The sequence below is a fragment of the Pteropus medius genome, unplaced genomic scaffold, assembly GCF_902729225.1.
Source record: "Pteropus medius unplaced genomic scaffold, Ma_sr-lr_union100, whole genome shotgun sequence".
Lineage (NCBI taxonomy): Eukaryota > Metazoa > Chordata > Mammalia > Chiroptera > Pteropodidae > Pteropus > Pteropus medius.
The window spans coordinates 3,944,017-3,963,230 of record NW_024347867.1 but is presented as its reverse complement, the minus strand read 5'-3'; the positions used below and the strand labels follow the sequence as shown (position 1 = coordinate 3,963,230).

General features: G+C 36.0%; 1 protein-coding gene across 9 annotated transcripts in view; it reads right to left on the bottom strand.

The window, feature by feature from the left end:
- Positions 1-19,214, bottom strand: part of AHI1 (Abelson helper integration site 1) — a 164,430-nt gene that overhangs the window by 2,624 nt on the left and 142,592 nt on the right. For all 9 annotated transcript variants that reach the window (XM_039879009.1, XM_039879014.1, XM_039879018.1 and 6 more), the window contains 2 exons: positions 12,884-12,939; positions 3,520-3,622 (listed from right to left, as the gene is read on the bottom strand). In XM_039879009.1, the coding sequence (XP_039734943.1) occupies positions 3,520-3,622; positions 12,884-12,939 (159 nt within the window). The remainder of the gene's footprint in view (positions 1-3,519; positions 3,623-12,883; positions 12,940-19,214) is intronic.

Genomic DNA, 19,214 nt, shown 5'->3' with positions numbered 1-19,214 from the left:
TGTGTATACAGGTGAAGTATATAAAAGTTGCCATAAATTAGGGTCCGATAAAAATGGGAAAGTAAGTAGTAAAGGCTCAAATGGATGTTGAACACAAGTCACCCAGAGACCCTATAAACATCTGCAGGGGACAGTGAGGAAAGTAAAAGGATCTCAGAGGAATAACAAGGTAAAACAGAGTAAGAGGAGGAGTTTATGACAGCAGCAGGACAAAAACAAAGAAGGAAAACAGAAAAAGGAAGGAGAAGAAAGGGGGAGAAGAACAGCTGGAAATGAGTGAGACGGATCCTGCACATGCAGAAGATGTAGGACAAGTTAAATTAATCAGGTGGAGATTGTACTGTGAGAAGTAAACAGAGAAGCCAGGAGGAGCCTCAGGAGAGGGAACCCGAAGAGAAATTTAACTAGAAAAAGCTGAAGTGGGCAGTAAAGATAACATCTTTAAGGGAAATGAATCAGACTAAGAAGAGGAAGGAACACTGGATAGAGAATGACAAAGACATGAAAGGGAGAAAAGAGACAGAATTAAAGGAAAAGGAGAAGAGACGGTCAAATGCAGACCTCTGACAACAGATAGCCCCCCTCGTGACAACTGGGCAAAAGCAAGAGTGGCACATTATCTTGATGAAAGGTGAAATGGTGACAGCATGGGGACTGAAAAGCTAAGAAACAGAAGAGGTCTGGAGAAAGAAGGGATGCCACCGAACTAAAGGACACGAGAATGAATCCAAATCCCGTCTTCCTCTGAGGTATCTCTTCCTAACGTATCCTTGGAAGCTCACAAAGGAAGTCGGTAACGAAGTAAGCGCCTGTCATAAAGGCAAATCATATGAAAAGAGAAATCTGTGTAGTAAGATTTTGAAAATGAATATGAAACTAGATTAGTGTTTTTGTATGCTACGTGCAAAGGAGATTCATAAAAATACTGGGTTCTATCTAACTCACAGACATTCCATCCAATAAATATTCCCTAAAGGTTTACTATATGGCCAAACACCAGGCTAAGCACTGGGGAGCAAAAATGAGAGCATGTTTTAGCCTGTCTACAAGCACTACCATCTAATTAGAGTTAATAGACAAAGCATTGTACAATAGAAATAACCCTGTAACTCAGAGTCAGAAGATCAAGTCCTAGTACAGGCACTTTTTAGTTGTGACTCCGAGATCTTGATTTCTTTATATGTGGAAAGAATGGGCTGTGAACACATTCTGAAATTACCCTCATTTTAAAAGAAATCACCAAGTAGTATATTAAATGTGTTGACCAGAAAAATGAGAAAATACACTAAGCGAAAGAAAAAAATCACCACAGTTCTACCATTCTGGTAACTATTGATATTTTTTTGATGTATATTATTCAACATTTTATGTTTATATATCATAAGCTATTTTATAATCATCTTTATTTTACTTAAAAATTTACCAAACATATTTCGAGATCTTTGAAAATATTTCTATAACATAATGAATAACTGCCACATGGTATTCTATTACATAAATGTTTCATAAATTAATCAACCCTTTATTCACAGAAATTAATTTTGTTCCTTCTGTTATTTTTTATTTTTATTTGTATTTCTGCCATAAAATATTTATGGAGTATCTGTTTTTGTGGTAGGGAATTCAGATATAGGAGAAGCCTAGTGGCAATAGTGGAAAGAGCTTTATAAGTTATAGGTATAATAACAAATACTAGGAGCCAAGACGTCTTGATGTTTAGCCATTAATTAGCTATGTGGCCCTGGTCACGCTCCTTCTATTTTTAAAACACTGCTTGAAAGAGTAGCCTTTTAACTGAATCTCTGCATGTATACTTGAATATTTTCCTACAATAGATTCCTTGGAAGAATCTATTAAACTGTCAGGTCAAAGGACATGAACAATTTGAAAACTTAAAAAAAAAAAGTATTACCAAACTACCCTCCACAAAGAATGGATCAGTCTTAGATGATCACCAGCAGTGCACGAGGGACCCTACTTCCTCATACTCTTATCAACACTAGGTATTACAAGTTTGAAACTTCTTGCTATTTTATGAGGAAAAAATCACATTTATTGTTTTAATTTCTGCTAATTTGATCACTGGAAAGTGGACATTTTTCATATGTTCATTGCTATTCATATATTTTCCTTTAAGAATTACTTTAAGAGTGTCCTGTGCACACCCTTTGCCAATTTTTCTATTGGTGTCCTTTTCCTTGTTATTTTTTAGAGCTTTTTATGTTAAGGGTATTACATTTATCCTTTATATGTCATACAGTTTATAAAATTCTGCCTCACCTTAGGTTATTGCTTTAGATTTTGCTCATGATGGGTTTTGCTTTGACACACAGACGGAGCTTGTTTTACTGCCCTTCACTTTACTGTCCTTCGCGGACACCACATTCTCTACACATTGAAGGTGTGTGGCTGTCCTGCACTGAGAGAGTCTATTGGCACTGTTTTCCCAACAGGCTCAGATAATGGCCAGTATTTTTTAGTAATAAAGTATATTTTTTAAATTAAGGTATGCAATGCATTGTGTTTTTAGATGTAACTCCATCACACACTTTAATAGACTCGGTATAGTGCAAACATACTTTTATATGCACTAGGAAACCAAAAAATTAGTATGAGTTGTTTTATTGCAATATTTACTTTATTGTGGTGGTCTGGAATGGAATCCACAATATCTCTAAGGTGTGCCTATATGTACATCATTTTAAAATTTCTATTATTTAAATCTAAAAAACTGTTTCAAAATGTTTTCTGATTCAGTTATCAAGGTTAAAATGTCATACCTTAACCCAAGGTTATATAACTATTCATCTGTACAATCCGTTTATTTTTTACGATTAAAATATAAAAATACGTATGAAAATTTTGAATCTAGTTCCCAGAAAGTGACAATGTCATAAAAGTGTCTGTGATAGAGCTGTTCCAAGTGAAGCGGACAAACTTCACTTCTACCTAACAGGGAAAACAGAGGCCTTCCGAAAGGCCTTTCTCATACTCCACTCTCTCACCAGAAAACACTGCCATTCAAACACACCTTGGCCCACCTGCCCATCTCAGTGGAAGAAGTGCCTCACCTTCTTGTTTCAAATTCTCATCCTGTGTATGGTCCCTGGGATTTCCCCCTTATCCTATACCTTCACTGGGTTCTCTCAAGGAACTCTTTCCTCTGTTTATAAATGTGCTTGTCATTCCCTTGTCTATAAAGACCTTCTCTACATCCCGTGTTTTCCACTAGTTACTGCCCAGCTTTTTCTTTTCTTTGAAATTGGCTTCTTGGAGAAGTAGCCTGTTCTGGCCATCTTTTCCTTTTGGAGAGGAGACGATCTGATTCACGCTTCCAGGACTCGCCATCAAAACCATCCTCTTGAAGGTCACAAACGGCTTCTTGGTTGCACATCCCAAAAGGCACTTTTCAGTCTTTATTTTACTCCTCTCTTTGACATTTGTCTTTGTGAACCATGACTTTCTTAAATCTTTTCCTGTTGACTCTATGACCCAACTTTCTCCTAGTTGTCCTCTTACCTCTATGAGACTGACTTTTCGGCCGGTTTGCTCATTCTTCTTCACCTGCGTCTCCTTTACATGTCCTGGGCATCCACGGCTCTGTTCTTTGCCCACGTCAGAACTGTAGGAAGGAAAGATCAGAAACAAGGAGCCAGTAAGAATGCTGCTGCTACAGCTCAGATGAAGCTCTGATCTAAGAAAGTCACAGTGGGAATGGAAAGGGGAGGATCTGAGAAAAGCATCTGATGGACTATATAAGTGATTGTATATGTGGGGGTGAGAGGCAGGGAGTTGCTCAAAATAATGCAGAGACAGAAAACTTTAGCTTGTTGGGTTCCTCCTTAACTGTGATGAAGGGATAAGAATAAAACAAATTTTACTACACTCAGAGAGATGCTTGGGAAAAACCAGAAAGGTTTTATCAAATTAGATGAAAAAACATGTGTGCGCGTGTGCACGCATGTGTATGTAAAAGTACAAGAGATTCCTTAATGACAAAGAATGGTGTGAAGGAAGTTTATGTATAAGAAAACTGTTATGTTTTGACCTGTGGAATGGGGAATGCAGATTTTCAAAAGGCTCAACTGTAACAGTAAAATATAAAATAAATATTTTGTGGATGAGCTGCAGTAGTGCAAATTATGTTAGGAGAAAGAAAATAAAAAAACAATGTAAAAAGGGAAAATCAAAGAATGGAAGGCACTATCTCCTTTCTAGGATGTCCAAGAATGGTGTGAGACATCAAAATAGAGCTTGAAAATGATATAAACATTTCAAAATCAAGTAATAAGTAGAATTGAATAGAGAATGTTATGGACCAAGTTGTGTTCTCTTAAAATATACAAGTTGAAGCCGTAACCCCTGAAGTGGATGTATCTGGAGACAGGACTTTAAGGAGGTAATGACAGTTAAATGAGGTCATAAGGGTGGGGCCCTAATCTATTGGACTGGTGTCTTTATAAGAAGAGGAAAAGACACCAGAGAACTCTTTCTCTTCACACATACACCAAAGGAAGGCCATGTCACACAGCAAAAAGGTGGACACCTGCAACCCTGCTTGAACTTTGATCGTGAACTTCCAGCTTCTAGAACTATGAAAAAATCAATTTCAGTTATTTAAGCTAGGAGTTCCCACACCCTGGGCCGTGGACAAGTACCGGTCTGTGGCCTGTTAGGAACTGGGCTGTATAGCAGGAGACGAGCATTGGGCCAGCAAGCGAAGCTTCATCTGTATTTGCAACTGCTCCCCAGCACTAGCACTGCCTCAGCTCCACCTCAGATGATGAGGCATTAGATTTTCATAGGATCACTGGTCTCTGGTGCCAAAAAGTTTGGGAACCGCTGCTTAAAGCCATCTAGGCTGTGGTACTGCTACCACATTAGTCTGAGAAGACTAATATGGAGATGTGTAAGTAAAATGAAGTCAGATGACTGAGAAGGAAAAGGTCAGAAATTATAAAGATAAAAGAAAAAGTGAAGTATATTTAAGAAAGGAGTAGAATGATGAGAGAGAAAAAGAAGGTTGAGCTCTGGAAAAAGGACTGATAATTTACAACCTTAATCAGTCCAACCTTTTAGCCTACATCCAGGGAATCTATGCTGTAGCACTGAAATAAAAACTCAAATGTCTACGGAGGCCAGAATGATAAGATGAACAAGGGAAGCAAGGCAGGGGTAATACGACAGGGCTGTGGCAAGCTGGAGAGCGGATGACCCATTTAGGGAGACAATCTCTGTCTCAGCACCAGCTGGTGGGTGCCACGGAAGAACGTGGAGCTGTGGTCCAGGCTTCAGATTATTTTCAAGTCAGAAATCTGCATTTAAGTGATATCTTTCTATATTTGGGCAACTAATAAAATTACACACATACATGTGGACCCAACCAAAGATACCAGGACTAACTCTGGCTGGCAAAAGCCCTAGTTTTCAACCTCTGTTTCAGCCACAGAGTACTCTGCTAGCCTCTGGGGATCTCAGGCACTTTCCCACCTTTGTCCCTTAGCTACTGCAACACTTCTCATTTCCAGGTCCTTCTCTTTTTGTTCATTCTGTCTCTACATGGTCTTTAAAGACTTAAGTGCCATCTTATATCTTTGGCTTTCCCTGACCACTGTAGGAAAATCAGACTGTATGATCCTCTCTGTCTTTTCTCTATCACCATCTATATGCACTCTAACAGAAAGCTACCTTAAAAATATGTACAACATCTAGACTCTTGCATGCGGCCAAGATGAAGTAACAGGGATCAAATTTACAACAAAAGAACTGGAGAAAGTGTATGAACCAAAGTTATCAAGATACTGAACCACAGGCAACAAAGAACAGCGATTCCTAAAATATGGAAAATAAATGAGATGAACCCTACGATGGCCCAGCTTACTGCCTTGAGAGTTTCCAGGCCATGGAGCGTGGTGACTCCCTGAGTGAGAACTGAGAGTCTGGAGAGACTAAGGTGGGTATAGTTCACAGAGTGCCAGAGAGGAGACAGCCTCAGTGAGAACTTGAAGATCTGCAAAGGGCTCCCTTTAAGCATTCAGCAAAGTACTGATGGGTGTGTGCATCTGAGGAAATGCATCTGAGGAAATGACCCGAGGCCAGGAATAGTGTTTATTCCCATCAATCAGGTTGGAAAACCTCACAACTCAGAAGGCACTGAGTAGAGTGCCTAGAAGGTATCTGTGTCAGTAGTGAAGAATAAGTAGCTCTAAAGATAGTTCCAGTCTCACTTAACAATCTTAAAAGCAAGACCTGAAAGAATCACACTGTTTTTAAGTAGCTTAACTACATTCTACAACAGAGTTTAAGAATATTTATAGGAATACAAAATATCTAGCAGCCACAAGATAAATTCTTCAATATGTGGCATCTAATAAAAATTTAAAGGGAGGGAAAGAAATAGGAGAATACAACCCATAATAAGGACAAAAAATAAAACCAATCTCTAACTGACACAGATGTTAGAATTATCAAAGATATATCAGTTATTATAACTGTATTCCACCTGCTCTAAAGTTTAAGTAGACACAAGAAAGATACATATAAAGATTCGAATTCAATTTCTAGAGATAAAAATTAAAATGCCTGAGGTGAAAAATATACTGGATAGGATTAAAGGCAGATTAGACATTTCAGAGAAAAGATTAGACAACTTGGAAGACAAAGTAATACAAATTATCCAAAATGAGATACACAGAAAAAAACAGAATTAAAAAAAATAAAGCATCAATGAGCTGTGGGACATCTTAACATGACCTAATATACATATAATTGGAATCTTTAAAGAAGAGGAGAGAAACAATGGGGTACAGAAAAAAAGCAGAAGAAAAAGTGGCCCACAACGTTCCAAATTTGATGAAAACTATCCACCTACATATCTGGGCTCAATCAACCCCCAGCACAAGAAACACGAAAAAAATTCTAACAAGGTACATTATAATCAAATTGTTCAAAATCAGTGATAAAGAGAAATCTTAAAAGTAGACAAAGTGGGGAAAAACACATTATGCACACAGGAACATGGATAAGCATAACAGCCTATTTCTTGTTGGAAAAATATGCAAGTGAGAAGACAGTGCAGCAACATCTTTAAAGTACCAGAAAAAAAATGCAAATCTTTCAACACAGAATTGCATACCAAGTGAAATTGCTTTCAAAGATGAAGTTGAAATAGACCTTTTCAGACAAGCAAAAAGTGAAGGTATTCACTTTCAGCTAGCTAACGCTACAAAAAAAATGTTAAAGGCGGTTCCTTTAACATTTTTTCCTTCCATGCAGAAGGAAAACCATAGATGGAAATACAGATCTAGACAAAGGAATGAAAAACAGTGGAAATGGTAAAGAAATGGGCAAATATGTAAGATTTTCATGTTTTCCATGGCTTCAAAAGATGAGTTTAAGCAAAAAGAATAATGCAGTGAGGGGCTTATATATAAAAATAAAATATATGATTATAGAAGCATGATGGTTCGGAGAGAATAAATTGAAGTATACTATTTTAAAGCTCTTGAGGATATACTGTATGATAAGAATTTATATTATAAATTCTAAAGAAATCGATGAAACAGCAAAAGAATTGTAGATAATAAGCTAACGAACAAGATAAAATGAAAAGATAAAATGGATAAAAATACTATGCCTAAAGCAGAAAAAGACAAAAATAAAAAATTGAGATAAATAGAAAACAAAAAGCAATATGATAGACTAAAACTCAACCATATAATCATATTAAATGAAAATGTCTAATTACCCTATATAAAAGGACGGTCATATTGGATTTTTTAAAAAAGCATGAATTCAACTGTATGTTGCTTACGAGAAACACACTTTAAGTTTTACCTATTTTTGTTCTCATATTTAAAGTATGAAAAAACATATGCCATTCTAACTCTATTATAAGGAAGCTGTAGTGACTTTATTAATATTAAAGTAGACTGTGTAAGAATATTATCAGAAATAAACAAAGCCATTTAGTGATAAGGGTGTCAGAGTTTCTTTCAAAAGGACATAACAATCCTAAATATTTTTGAGTGTGTAATACACAGCTGCAAAATACAATCCAGAAAACTAAAGGGATAAGAAGTCTCCCCAAATCATTCCATGAGGCTAGTTTTCCCAGATACCAAAATCAGACTAAGACATTACAAGAAAACTATAGACCCTTCTTCTTCATGAATAAAATACAAAAAATTTTAAATAAGATTTTATAAACCAGTTTATAAAAAGGATAAGTGGAGTTTATCTTAAGAGTGAAAGGTTGGTTTAACATTTGAAAAGTCAATGTAACTTACTATATTAACAAATTAAAAAACAAAACCCATAGGATTATTTTAATAGATGCAGAAAAAGCATATGACAAAAATTCAACACACATTACTGATAGAAACTCTCAGCAAACTAGAAAACAAAGGAAACTACTTAAAAGGGGGCATTTATATATTAAAAAAAAACCTATGACAATTTCATAATTATAGTGAAAAAAGGACAATGATTTCCCACTCATTTTCCATAGGATCAGAAAGAAGATAATGTCTATTTTCATCACTTCTATTTGACACTGTACTGGAAGTTCTAGCCAGTGCAACAAAGGCAAAGAAAGAAAAAGCATAAAAGGTATCCAGATTGGGAAGGAAGAAATTAAACTGCTTTTTATTTGCATGACTACATATATGTAGAAAATTCAGTGAAATCTACTAAAAAGGTATTAAAAACTAATAAGAAAGTTTAGAAAAGTGGCATGATACATCAACATACAACTATTTGTAGTATTTCTATAAATTAGCAATAAACAATTGTAAATTGAAATTGAAAAACGATGCCATTTATGTATGAAATATGCAGGAGTAAATCAGCCAAGTATATACAAGAGTTATACACTGTAAACTAAAAACAATATTGAGAGACATTAAAGAAGACTTAAATAAATGGAGAAATATACCATGTTAAATATATGATAAATATTTTCAGTCAAATGACTGAATATTGTTAGCATGTTAATTCTCCCCAAAACTCATCTGTGGATTCCAGGCAATGCCAACTGGAATTCCAGCAGGCTTTGTTGTAGAAGTCGACAAGCTCACTCTAAAATTCATGCAGACATAAAAATGATCTTGAATGGCTAAACCAACTTTAAAAAAGGACAAAGTTGGAGGAACAATAATACTTGATTCCAAGACATATTATGAAACTACAGTAATCAGGACAGTGTGTCACTGACATGAAGACAGAGAAGCAGATCAACAGGTCAGAACAGAGAATGCAGAAAGAGACTCACACACATACTGACAACTCATTGTCAACAAAGGTGCAAAAGGCCATTCAGCTGAAGCAGAATTGTTTTTCAACAAATGGTGCTGTAACAACTACATATCAAAATGCAAAAAAAATAATAAAACAGAACAAACCCCTCTGATCCAAATCACACCATATACAAAATTAACACAAAACAGATCATAGACTTAAATATAAAATCCAGAATTATAAAACTTCCACAGGAAAACATAGGAGAAAAACCATTGTGACCTTGAAGAAAGGTTTCTTAGATACTATGCTAAAGCATGATTCATAAAAGAAAAAAATTGATAAACTGGATTTCGTCAGAATTTTAAAAAGCTTGCTCTTTGAAAGCACTATTAAGAGAATACAAAGGCAAAACAGAGACTGGGAGAAAATATTTGTAAATCATGTATCTGATAAAGAACATATTTAGAATATATAAAGAATACTGATGCCACACACCTGACAATGAATGGTTTTGATTTCGGAAATGGGGTGGGGGTGAGAAAAAGGCTAAAAAGTGGACAAAGAACTTAAAAAAGTTGCAAGTAACAGGGCATTTTAGGGGGAAAAGGTAAACTACCTCCTTATGAAGACAAGAAAAAAATTGAAGGAATCTGGAACAAGATTATTATAAAGATGAAAAAATATATAGTGAAGGAACTATAGGTACTTGGGATTAACTTTAATGGCAACACTATATTAATAAGAGATTTCATTCATTCATTCATTCAGTTCAAATTTGAGTGTTTATAAATAAAGGACTTTAGTATGACCACGTAAATTAACTTCTCTCTGACCAAAGTTCTTAATAAAATAAAGAATTCCTTGTTTAAAAAACCCCCAACAAACTCATGATAAAAATATATTAGTAACTAGGGAACATTAATACTACTTATAAGGATTATAACATTTATAGAAGCTTCATCACAAACTCTGACTTGGGCAGCAGATGATAACATCATAGGAGCTATGAGGTACAAAAGGTGAAAGTTTAAGACATTCAAGAAAATGCTTTTGTTAATTGAACCTTTAGAAGTTTCTTGTTGATATCTTAAAAAGAGAGTGTAGTTTTACTAAAATGTGTATAAACTGTTTGCAGAGAAGTAAAAGACATTCCTAAAAAAAAAAAGAAGTGATCAATGTTCCAAATACATGCGTACATACGTACATACATACATACAAACATACATACGACAAAAAATTCAAGTGGAAAGTGTTAAGAGGCGTTCCTGTGTGGCTCATTTATATATTTTGGTCAACCAGCTAATGAGCAGATGGTACAAACTGAATGGAAAGACTGAAAAAGAAACAAAAAAATTACTTGGATGCAATAGACTCACGTAAATTAAAAGAAATAAAGAGATGACTTCTTTGTACATACCGGGCTATATAGTAACTCCACCTTCCACTCACCTCCAATTTTCAATTCATAAGAAATGTATCTTGATTCATCTTTACATCTAAGAAATTACAAGTATAGGGAAAGGCTCTAGATGAACTTGAGCATTTAGACATATCCGAACTTCTGATGAAAATTTAAAGGAAGCCAAGCTGCCCTGACAGCCTTGAGAAGCTGGCTGGGATGTTTGTGAGGCTTTTTAAACTTGAATCTGGAGAGTAGGCATGGAGCTCTGAATCACCTGAAAACAGTTGTCCAATGTAGTCAGAGTGACTACAGAGCCTCTCATTCCCATATTAGGTAAAATTTTTTGTAAAACACGTTCGAGGACACCGAGAGCATTGTTCCCATAATGTATTAAATGTGTTCAGGTGTTGGTCTGAAATGCAGTTTGTCCTCACTGTTCCAGTCTTTCCTCCTTCCTCTCCTCCCCTCCCATCCCCTCCCCTTCCTCCCTCCTTCTCTTTTTCCTCTCTCTCTTTCTCTCTCTCTCCCTCCCTCCCTCCTTTCTTGTATGCCTGCCTATCTATCGATCGATCGATCTATCTATCTATCTATCTATCTATCTATCTATCTATCTATCTATTATGAGTGATCTGTGTTTGAGAATAAACTCCTCAGAGTCAGTGATTGTATTATCAACTATTATGCAAAATTTCAATTATTCGGAGACTGGAACTGAAAATGTACCTGGCAGATACAACAAAAACAAAAAATGGAAAGACCTAGGATGTGTGTTTGTACCTTTTGACAAAGAAGAGAGAAAGCACTGGTATTGGGTCTGCCACTTACTACCTGCGGTGACCTGAGACAAGTCACAGTCTCTCAGATGGTGTTTCTCCATAAAAAAGGAGTCAGAATAGTGGTCTGCATCTCTCCCAGGGAAATGAAGAGAATCAAATGTGATAACGTGACTGTGCTCTAAAGGCAATATAGAGCTGTATACAGTTATATAATCATTAATAGATTTTCTCTCTGAGAAAGATTTTAAACTTAGAGCAAAATGGCATCTCACCAAGGAGCCTGACAACACTAAATATATGAGTTTAAAGAGCACACACACACACACACACACACACACACACAACCAGTAGTCTGGGAATCAGGAGACATAGTGTCTTGGTCCAAGAGTTGACATTAATGTGCCTCGTGCAATTTGCACAAGACCTTTCAACTTAGTTTTCTTGACTATAAAACAAAGGAGATACAAGAAGAATTTCTGAGGTATCTTCTACGTCACGATCCTGTGACTCTTAAATACCATATAAAAATCATCTCTGTCTTTTATCTGTAGAATGAAATATTATCTTGTGAAATAACGCATGGTTTCATTGGATAATTCTTGTAAAGTAGACTGTCATCCGAATCAGTATTTTTGAAGTGGAAGATAAATTCTTCTTCAAAACATCAAAGCATACAGCAAGGTTAATTTGCACAAATATTTTCTTGAAGGAAATTCAGCAGGGACTCTCTTGTACAAGTGTGTAAGCATGACCCACGTGTATGTGGGGTGACGGAGGTGGGATGCGAGGGCACAATAGATACCTAAGCTGTTCAAAGCCACTGCACTCGTGTGATAGTTTGCTAGTGATGTGTGAATATGAAGTTTGAGCTTCAAATTAGGCACAAAATGGTCTGCAATGATAAAAATGGAGAAATATTTTGGAAATGTTTTTGATGTAATTTTTTGAGGTAAAAGTGGGATTTTCTATTTATGTATTAAGTGATACAGCAAGTAATAAATAAAAATACAAAAACTTTCCAGAGATCTTTTAAATATCTCAAAATAAATTGCTCAAATATTAGGCATTTGTCAAAAATATACAATGACAATGTTCTGGATGTTAGCTTTTTTCCTTTAATGCCTGAAAATAGGTATGTCATAATTTTTTTTAACCACATAAACTAGTTTTCAGTTAATGTCATTTCAAAATATCATTCAAATAAATAAAATGGGTCCACAAAAACAAATATTTAGTGTGATATTTTTATTTTCTTTAATATTATTTCTTAAAACTTTTTCATACACACCCTCAAAGTCCAACCATTAAAATATTCTCTTCAAACTGGCTAAACTCTTTTATAAATCAATTATCTGACATTTAACTTACAGTATGATGTTATAAAAAAAGAAATGAAGAAACTGTCCTTACTAAAACATCACAAATATTTATCACTGAAAATTATTTAGGAAGGAAAGTTGCTTACTGTGTCATAGATTCTGAGCCCCGTTTGAAGTCCTGAGACTTGTCCTTATTGACTGACTGTTGAAAGAAGAAAAAAAAAAAAAACGGTAAGTCAACAATTAGAGAAGACAACAGAGGTAACATTCCCATGCTGAAAACCCACCAACTTGCTGAATGAGGAGAGAATGCATGCCTATTCTTAACAAAAGCAAACCAGTAGTTCTCCGGATTAGGTACGCTATAAATAAAGTCAGCTTTCAGGTGTGTGGTAAGAGTCAGTTTTGAATCAGCCTAAATTAATCTAGCAATACAATATGGTATATTACTCAAGTTTTAAATTTACCTTTCAACATTGTATCTTTCTTTTGTAATCTTTTCAGTAAACTCTGTATTTTCATAATGATACTCACTGAACTATGTATAAAATTTTGAATCTGAAAGCTCTTTAACTCTAAGAAATTTGTTCAGATTATCTGTTTTATTAATGGCACCTCCATGAGAAAAACAAACAAATAAGCACATTTAGTCATGCCAGCTAATACTCTGAGTGTTAGATAGTTCTTGTAGAATATGAACATTAATTCCAAAGGGAAGTATACTGTGGAAAAATAGTGTTTGATATAAGACAGTACTTTATAAATCAACGCAATGTTGCCATAAAATAGACTGCAAATGTTTTTTACAGATAATTACAAGTTGTGGAAAGGACCCATTTAAAATTCACATAAAAATATAAATTGTTCCTATGTTAAAGTTTTGAAATAGACAAATGAAAGAGATATACTATGTCTAATTATTTAAATAAAAAATTCAAAAAAAAAACCAAAATGAAAGAAAAGGAGTACGCAACCTTCGCTTTCCATCTTAACTTGTTGGATTAACTGTAGCTTTCCTAGTCTTATCTGAATTAAAGCTTGTTTGACCTTTCTGAATTTCCTCCTTCACAACCAGATTTCTGCAAGATCATTCTTCAGCAAGATTTGACAATGAATATTTTTACAACTGTTACTTTTCCAATCAAAAAGATTTTAAAAGGATATTGTGCTGTTCTGGGCCATAGTTATGTGATATTACTCCTAGCTATGTGGCATTAAATCAAGTATATAATAAAAACAAGAATTAAAGGACAAGAAGACTTGGTGATAAAAGGTGGATGTTATAATAACTGACCCAATTTCATAGAACAAAAGAAGCAATGACACCTTGATTTATAGATTCCAGTAAAGAGGATCTGACTCAGTTAAAATGTATTTGTGGAAAAAGTACAAAATTATGGAAAACTGAAATTCAAGGACTAATTCAGATTGCAGAATAGTTTACCTGCCTTCAACCCAACAGAGCGAGAAGCAGAAGAAAATCATCAAAACCTAACTCAAAAAGCATAAGTCGTAACTGAATTTCTTCAGGTTTTTTTTTCCCAGACTTATGAAATAAATTCCAAGCATAGCAATGAAATTAAAGGTAAGATGCTTTATTCTTTACATGGTCTAAGCACTACTTTGCCCATGGCAAGACAAACATCTTACCATAAATATATTTACATACATGAAACTTTTGTAAAACTACTGGATTAAAAAAATTAACATAATGGCTCTAATCAGAATTTGAACTACTCTAGGGGTTGAGGAGAGAGATGTCAGACTGAATTACATGTCACTAAGTCAATGTTACTTTTAATTACTGTGACCTGGACAAATGAGTAATAATAACGTATTGCCAGGTGCAGGTCTCACCAAAAGTGCTTTTAATAGTCTGTTCATGTGAAATGGATGCTGCGATGTCCTCAGAAAGTTCATCTTAAGTAGGTTAAACACCGCCCCTACCATCTTCCCTACTGTATTATTGCATCGCTGTAGCTGGCATATCCAAAGGTGCATGATGCAAAGGTGGTTTAACTTGTGTTCAAAGCCTACGAATCCCAAACTAGTAGATAATTACACATTAAAAAATTTTAACACTTATTTGTTAAAGGACACTTAATTAGGACCAATACTTCACTTCTGAAGACCTTTACTCACTCATTCCTTGGACTCAGAAGCAGCAGTCATATGGGTAGTTACTCATGGACACAGAAGGAGGGGGAAGAAGGAGGTTTCTATGGGAGCTGTTTTATTTCACCTTTAAACAAAAAAGCCCCCAAGGCTATAATGCCATCAGCCCATAAGCACCACCCACCATCAACCAGGCCAAGCGGCATGACTGCCCTTCCTTCCCTGCTGTCCACACATACTGCTCAGACAGCCTTTTCCTAACTTCACTTTCTCTTCACAGATACTCTTGATTTGGAGAGGAGGGAATCAAGAGAGGAAGAAGAGCAAAGCAAAGGTGAATGAAAGGAGCGGAATCTAGAGACTCCTGCTTCCCCAAACCTCATAACTTCCTGGTGAGGCTTTCAAATTTAGATGCAGTGAGACTTAAACATGAAAGGAATGATTAGTGGAATGACAGTGCTTCTACCGATTAAATGGATATTTTCCAAGAAGGAAAAAAACTCATAAGTAGCTTTGTAAGAGAAAAATGTTACATGCAAATAACTCACCCAAATATTTCTATAAACTTGAAGAATGAAAGTAAAATTAGGTAATTGTTCAATTAACGATTGTTATAGCTAGCATACCAGCTTTAAATAAGGCAAATTTATGATACAGTATAGCTCTATTTTTACATGCTATATAACTCCAGATATATCTGCCTTTCATATAATTAATATCCATAATTTGTTTATACCCACTTCGTAGGAATTTTTAAAAAGGAGACAGAGAAAAGAAAACAACAGTCAGGGTTGGTGGTTAAATTCTAGTCTTGGTTCTGTCATTAATTCTTGATGTAGCCTAACTAAGCCACTTCTCTTGGGGGTCTGTTTTTCACTTGAAAATGGAGAGCTGGGGCTCGGAATGAAAGCAGGAACTATCATGGCAGTGTTTTCATTTTACAGATGAGGAAATGGAGGCCCAGAGTCACCAAGGTCATACGAGTAGTCTAAAGGTTACAATCCTGTTTTCAAAAACGATTTAACAGCAAAACAATTTTTCAGGACAATTTCTTTCGAAAGCCTTATATAAACACGTAACGGTAGACTTACTCTAGGTGAAGCAAAGTTTGGTGGCCTGGCAAACCCTGTGTCCCTCTCCCACCCTGAGGAATAGGGCTCTAACAGAGGAGAGTTTACGAATCACTGGACTAGACAAGCTCTTTCAGGTTTCCTCTATTGCTAAAATTCTGTTTGTATTATTTTACCATTTTAAATATGGTAAAATACATCATGTTTGATGTTGATTCTCTGATTTTAGAATTTATTATTATGCCAGTTGCAACTGATGCTAAATCCTCCAATCATAATGCTTTTCCTTATTTCTCTGCACAAAGATGCAGTTTCAAGAAATATATTAAAAAGTGAAGACCTTCATTGTGATTCATGATTTGTGCTGTTGGATACTAATTGTGCCAGTTAAACAACAACAAGTCGTGGTGTTATGGAACACCACTCTACAAGCGGGACACTTGCTAGTTGCCCTGGGGATACAAAGCTGAGTAGGCTCAAAGAGCTTACCATCTAATGGAGAAAGGCATGCATACAACTGTCAAGGCAGACGGAGATACATGCTAGGATAAAGGTAAAAAGGAAATGTGTGGTAAAAAAAGAACAGAAGCCTTGAATTGTAACTGGAGGCTTCTGAGAAGGCTTTACAGAAGAGGGAACATTTAGTTAGATCTTAAGGGATAAATTGAGATTCTGATAACTGGAGAAGCACCAAAAACTATACTTTTAGAGAAAATAGGCTGAGTAATGGTTTGGGCGCTGTGTCTGTAGGGCAGCGTACTCAGAAGGGTGTTTTGATGAGGAAAAGTAGCTGAAGACTTTTATTCAATCTTTGCCAGGTGGCACCTAGAAAAACTTAGAAGACTTAGACTTCATGGACAAAGGTAGAGCCAGCTAAGATTTCTGAGCTGGTAAGTCACATGACTTGATTTCTATTTTAGAAAGGAATCTCCAGTATGCAGGTAAAAGGTACACTGAAGACTGGAGAATAGAAGAGAGACTGCTTGCTGCAGGTGGGGGCCAAGGGGCTGTTTCATAGCAACACCCTGCCCAAACTCTTCCCTCCCAGTTCACTCTAAAAAGCCTGGCATCCCCTACTGTTTTCTCCTCTTTGTCCTTTTCATTCTTTATACTCCTCTATTTCCATGGATCCAACCAGCACATTTATGCCAATGACTTCCAAATTTAAACTTCTAAAACTAAACTCAGATCTCAAGTTTTCTCTATAATAATCTGGCAATCATTAGTTTTTACCTTATAAACATAGCAGTTTTTCTGAAAACACACTTGGATCCAAAAATTTTCATTAAAACTACCTTGCAAGTCTGAGTTTTCAAATCTCTCCAGAGTCCCGTAGATGCCTTTAAGATATCTGAAACTGGCTGCTGTATAAATGCTGAAAACTTCACATCGCAAAACTGAAGTTCTTCTTATATTCTTATATACAGGTGTTCAAATTAGAAACCTATTTTTCACCTTTTCCTTCTTATGAATTTAGTCATCCAATCCTAGTTTCTCATTATGTTTGGCTCGGATTACTGCAACAACCCTTCCCAGTCATACTCCCCCCAGTTCTGCTTTTGTCCAGTCTTCTTGGAACTTCTAGAATGAGCTTTTGGAACAACCAATCAAACTGATGTCATCGTCCATGCTTTAAATTCTTCACTGGCCCTCTACTACCTTTAGGATAAAATCCAGCTCTTTAACATGCCATACAAAGACCTTCTTAATCCTGTCCACTTGTTCAGATTCAGCTGGGTTTTTTTTGTTGTTGGGTTTTTTTTTGCATTTTTTTAATAATAATTTTTTATTTTTCAACTACAGTTGGCATACTGTATTAGTTTCAGGTGTACAACATAGTGATCAGATATTTATATAACTTATGTAAAGCTGTTTTTTAACTTTGCATCCATGATGAAATATTTGTGGTGGCCCCAGCGTACCATGCCTTATAGTAGATATCTGCCCAATGTGCCTGGAATGCCCTTTCTCCCATAAAACTCAATTTAGAAATCAACTGCTCTGGAAAGCCTTTCCTGACCTCATTAAGCTTAGGTCAGGGGCCATGTATCTATTTTCTCTCCTAACATTAGATGTAAAACTCTATCAAAACACTTTTACTACTATGCTGCAAACCTCCCTGATGTTTGACCATCTGTCTGCTTTTTCAAGAGAGAACTCCTTGAAGGTGAAGGTAGATGATGGTTCCATTAACATACTGGAGTATAGAAGAAAAATCAGGTTTTAAAACTGAAATTATTTTTGGGCAGATTGGACCAGAGATTCCAGAATGATATCTACATGAAAATTTCTGGTAGGCAGTTAGAAATACACTTGAGGAATTCAGACTGGGAGCCAGGGTTACAGATGTAGAATACATCAAAGTAATGTTTGAAATGATAAGGGTAGAAAGGACAATCCAGAAAAAAATGTTAGAGAAAAAATAAAAAACAACAACAACAAAAAAGACGTAGCATATATTTTGTTGAAGGCTTGTATTATAGTGGCAGGTAAAGCCAGAGGATGAGAGAGGAAGCGGAGAGGTAAGTGCAGTGTTAAAAAGTTAAGGAAAGGGAAAAAGCAGAGACGATGGTGGGAAAGACCCAGAATACTGGGGTATGGAGTATTTCTTTACGTGGTCTGTAAACTGCTGGATTTGGTCCTTCCCTCTGTCTCATGCTTCATCCCTTGTCCCTTCCCTGTGACCAGCTGGTTTTTCAGTTTCTCGATGATAAGTATTTCTGGCTACTTTAGGGCTTTTGCACATACGGTTTCTAATGCCTGAAATGTATCCTCCAGCCCACCTGGCCCCCGTGTAAAAACTAACCCAACCACTTCTCACCACATGGCCTCATAGTTTCCTTCGCTATACTTTTATTGCTTATATGTTTAGTTTTGTGACACGTTAATTAGTTACTTTCATTCATTAGACTGTAAGTTCTATAACTGGAAGGACTATTTCTGTTTAATTCACCATTATACCATCCATACAATATTCCACACCACAGTGCTTGGGGAAACAGGAGACATTCAATATACACGTGTTGAATGGATAAATAATGAAGATGTCAAAGGGCTGGAGGAGTGAGGATGGGGAATCACCGATGGGGATCAGTGAGGGCTAGAAGAATGTGGGAGGAGAAAATGACCAAAATACAAGTGGAGAGGTCAGCCTTAGATAGGAAGGGCACTTATTCCTTGAGATATGAAAGCAGCTGGAGAAGGAAGGTGAAATTACAGAAATACAGAGAGTGGCAATGTGAAAGACATTAATGTTCAAGAAAGCATGGAGACATTAATGTTCAAGAAAGCA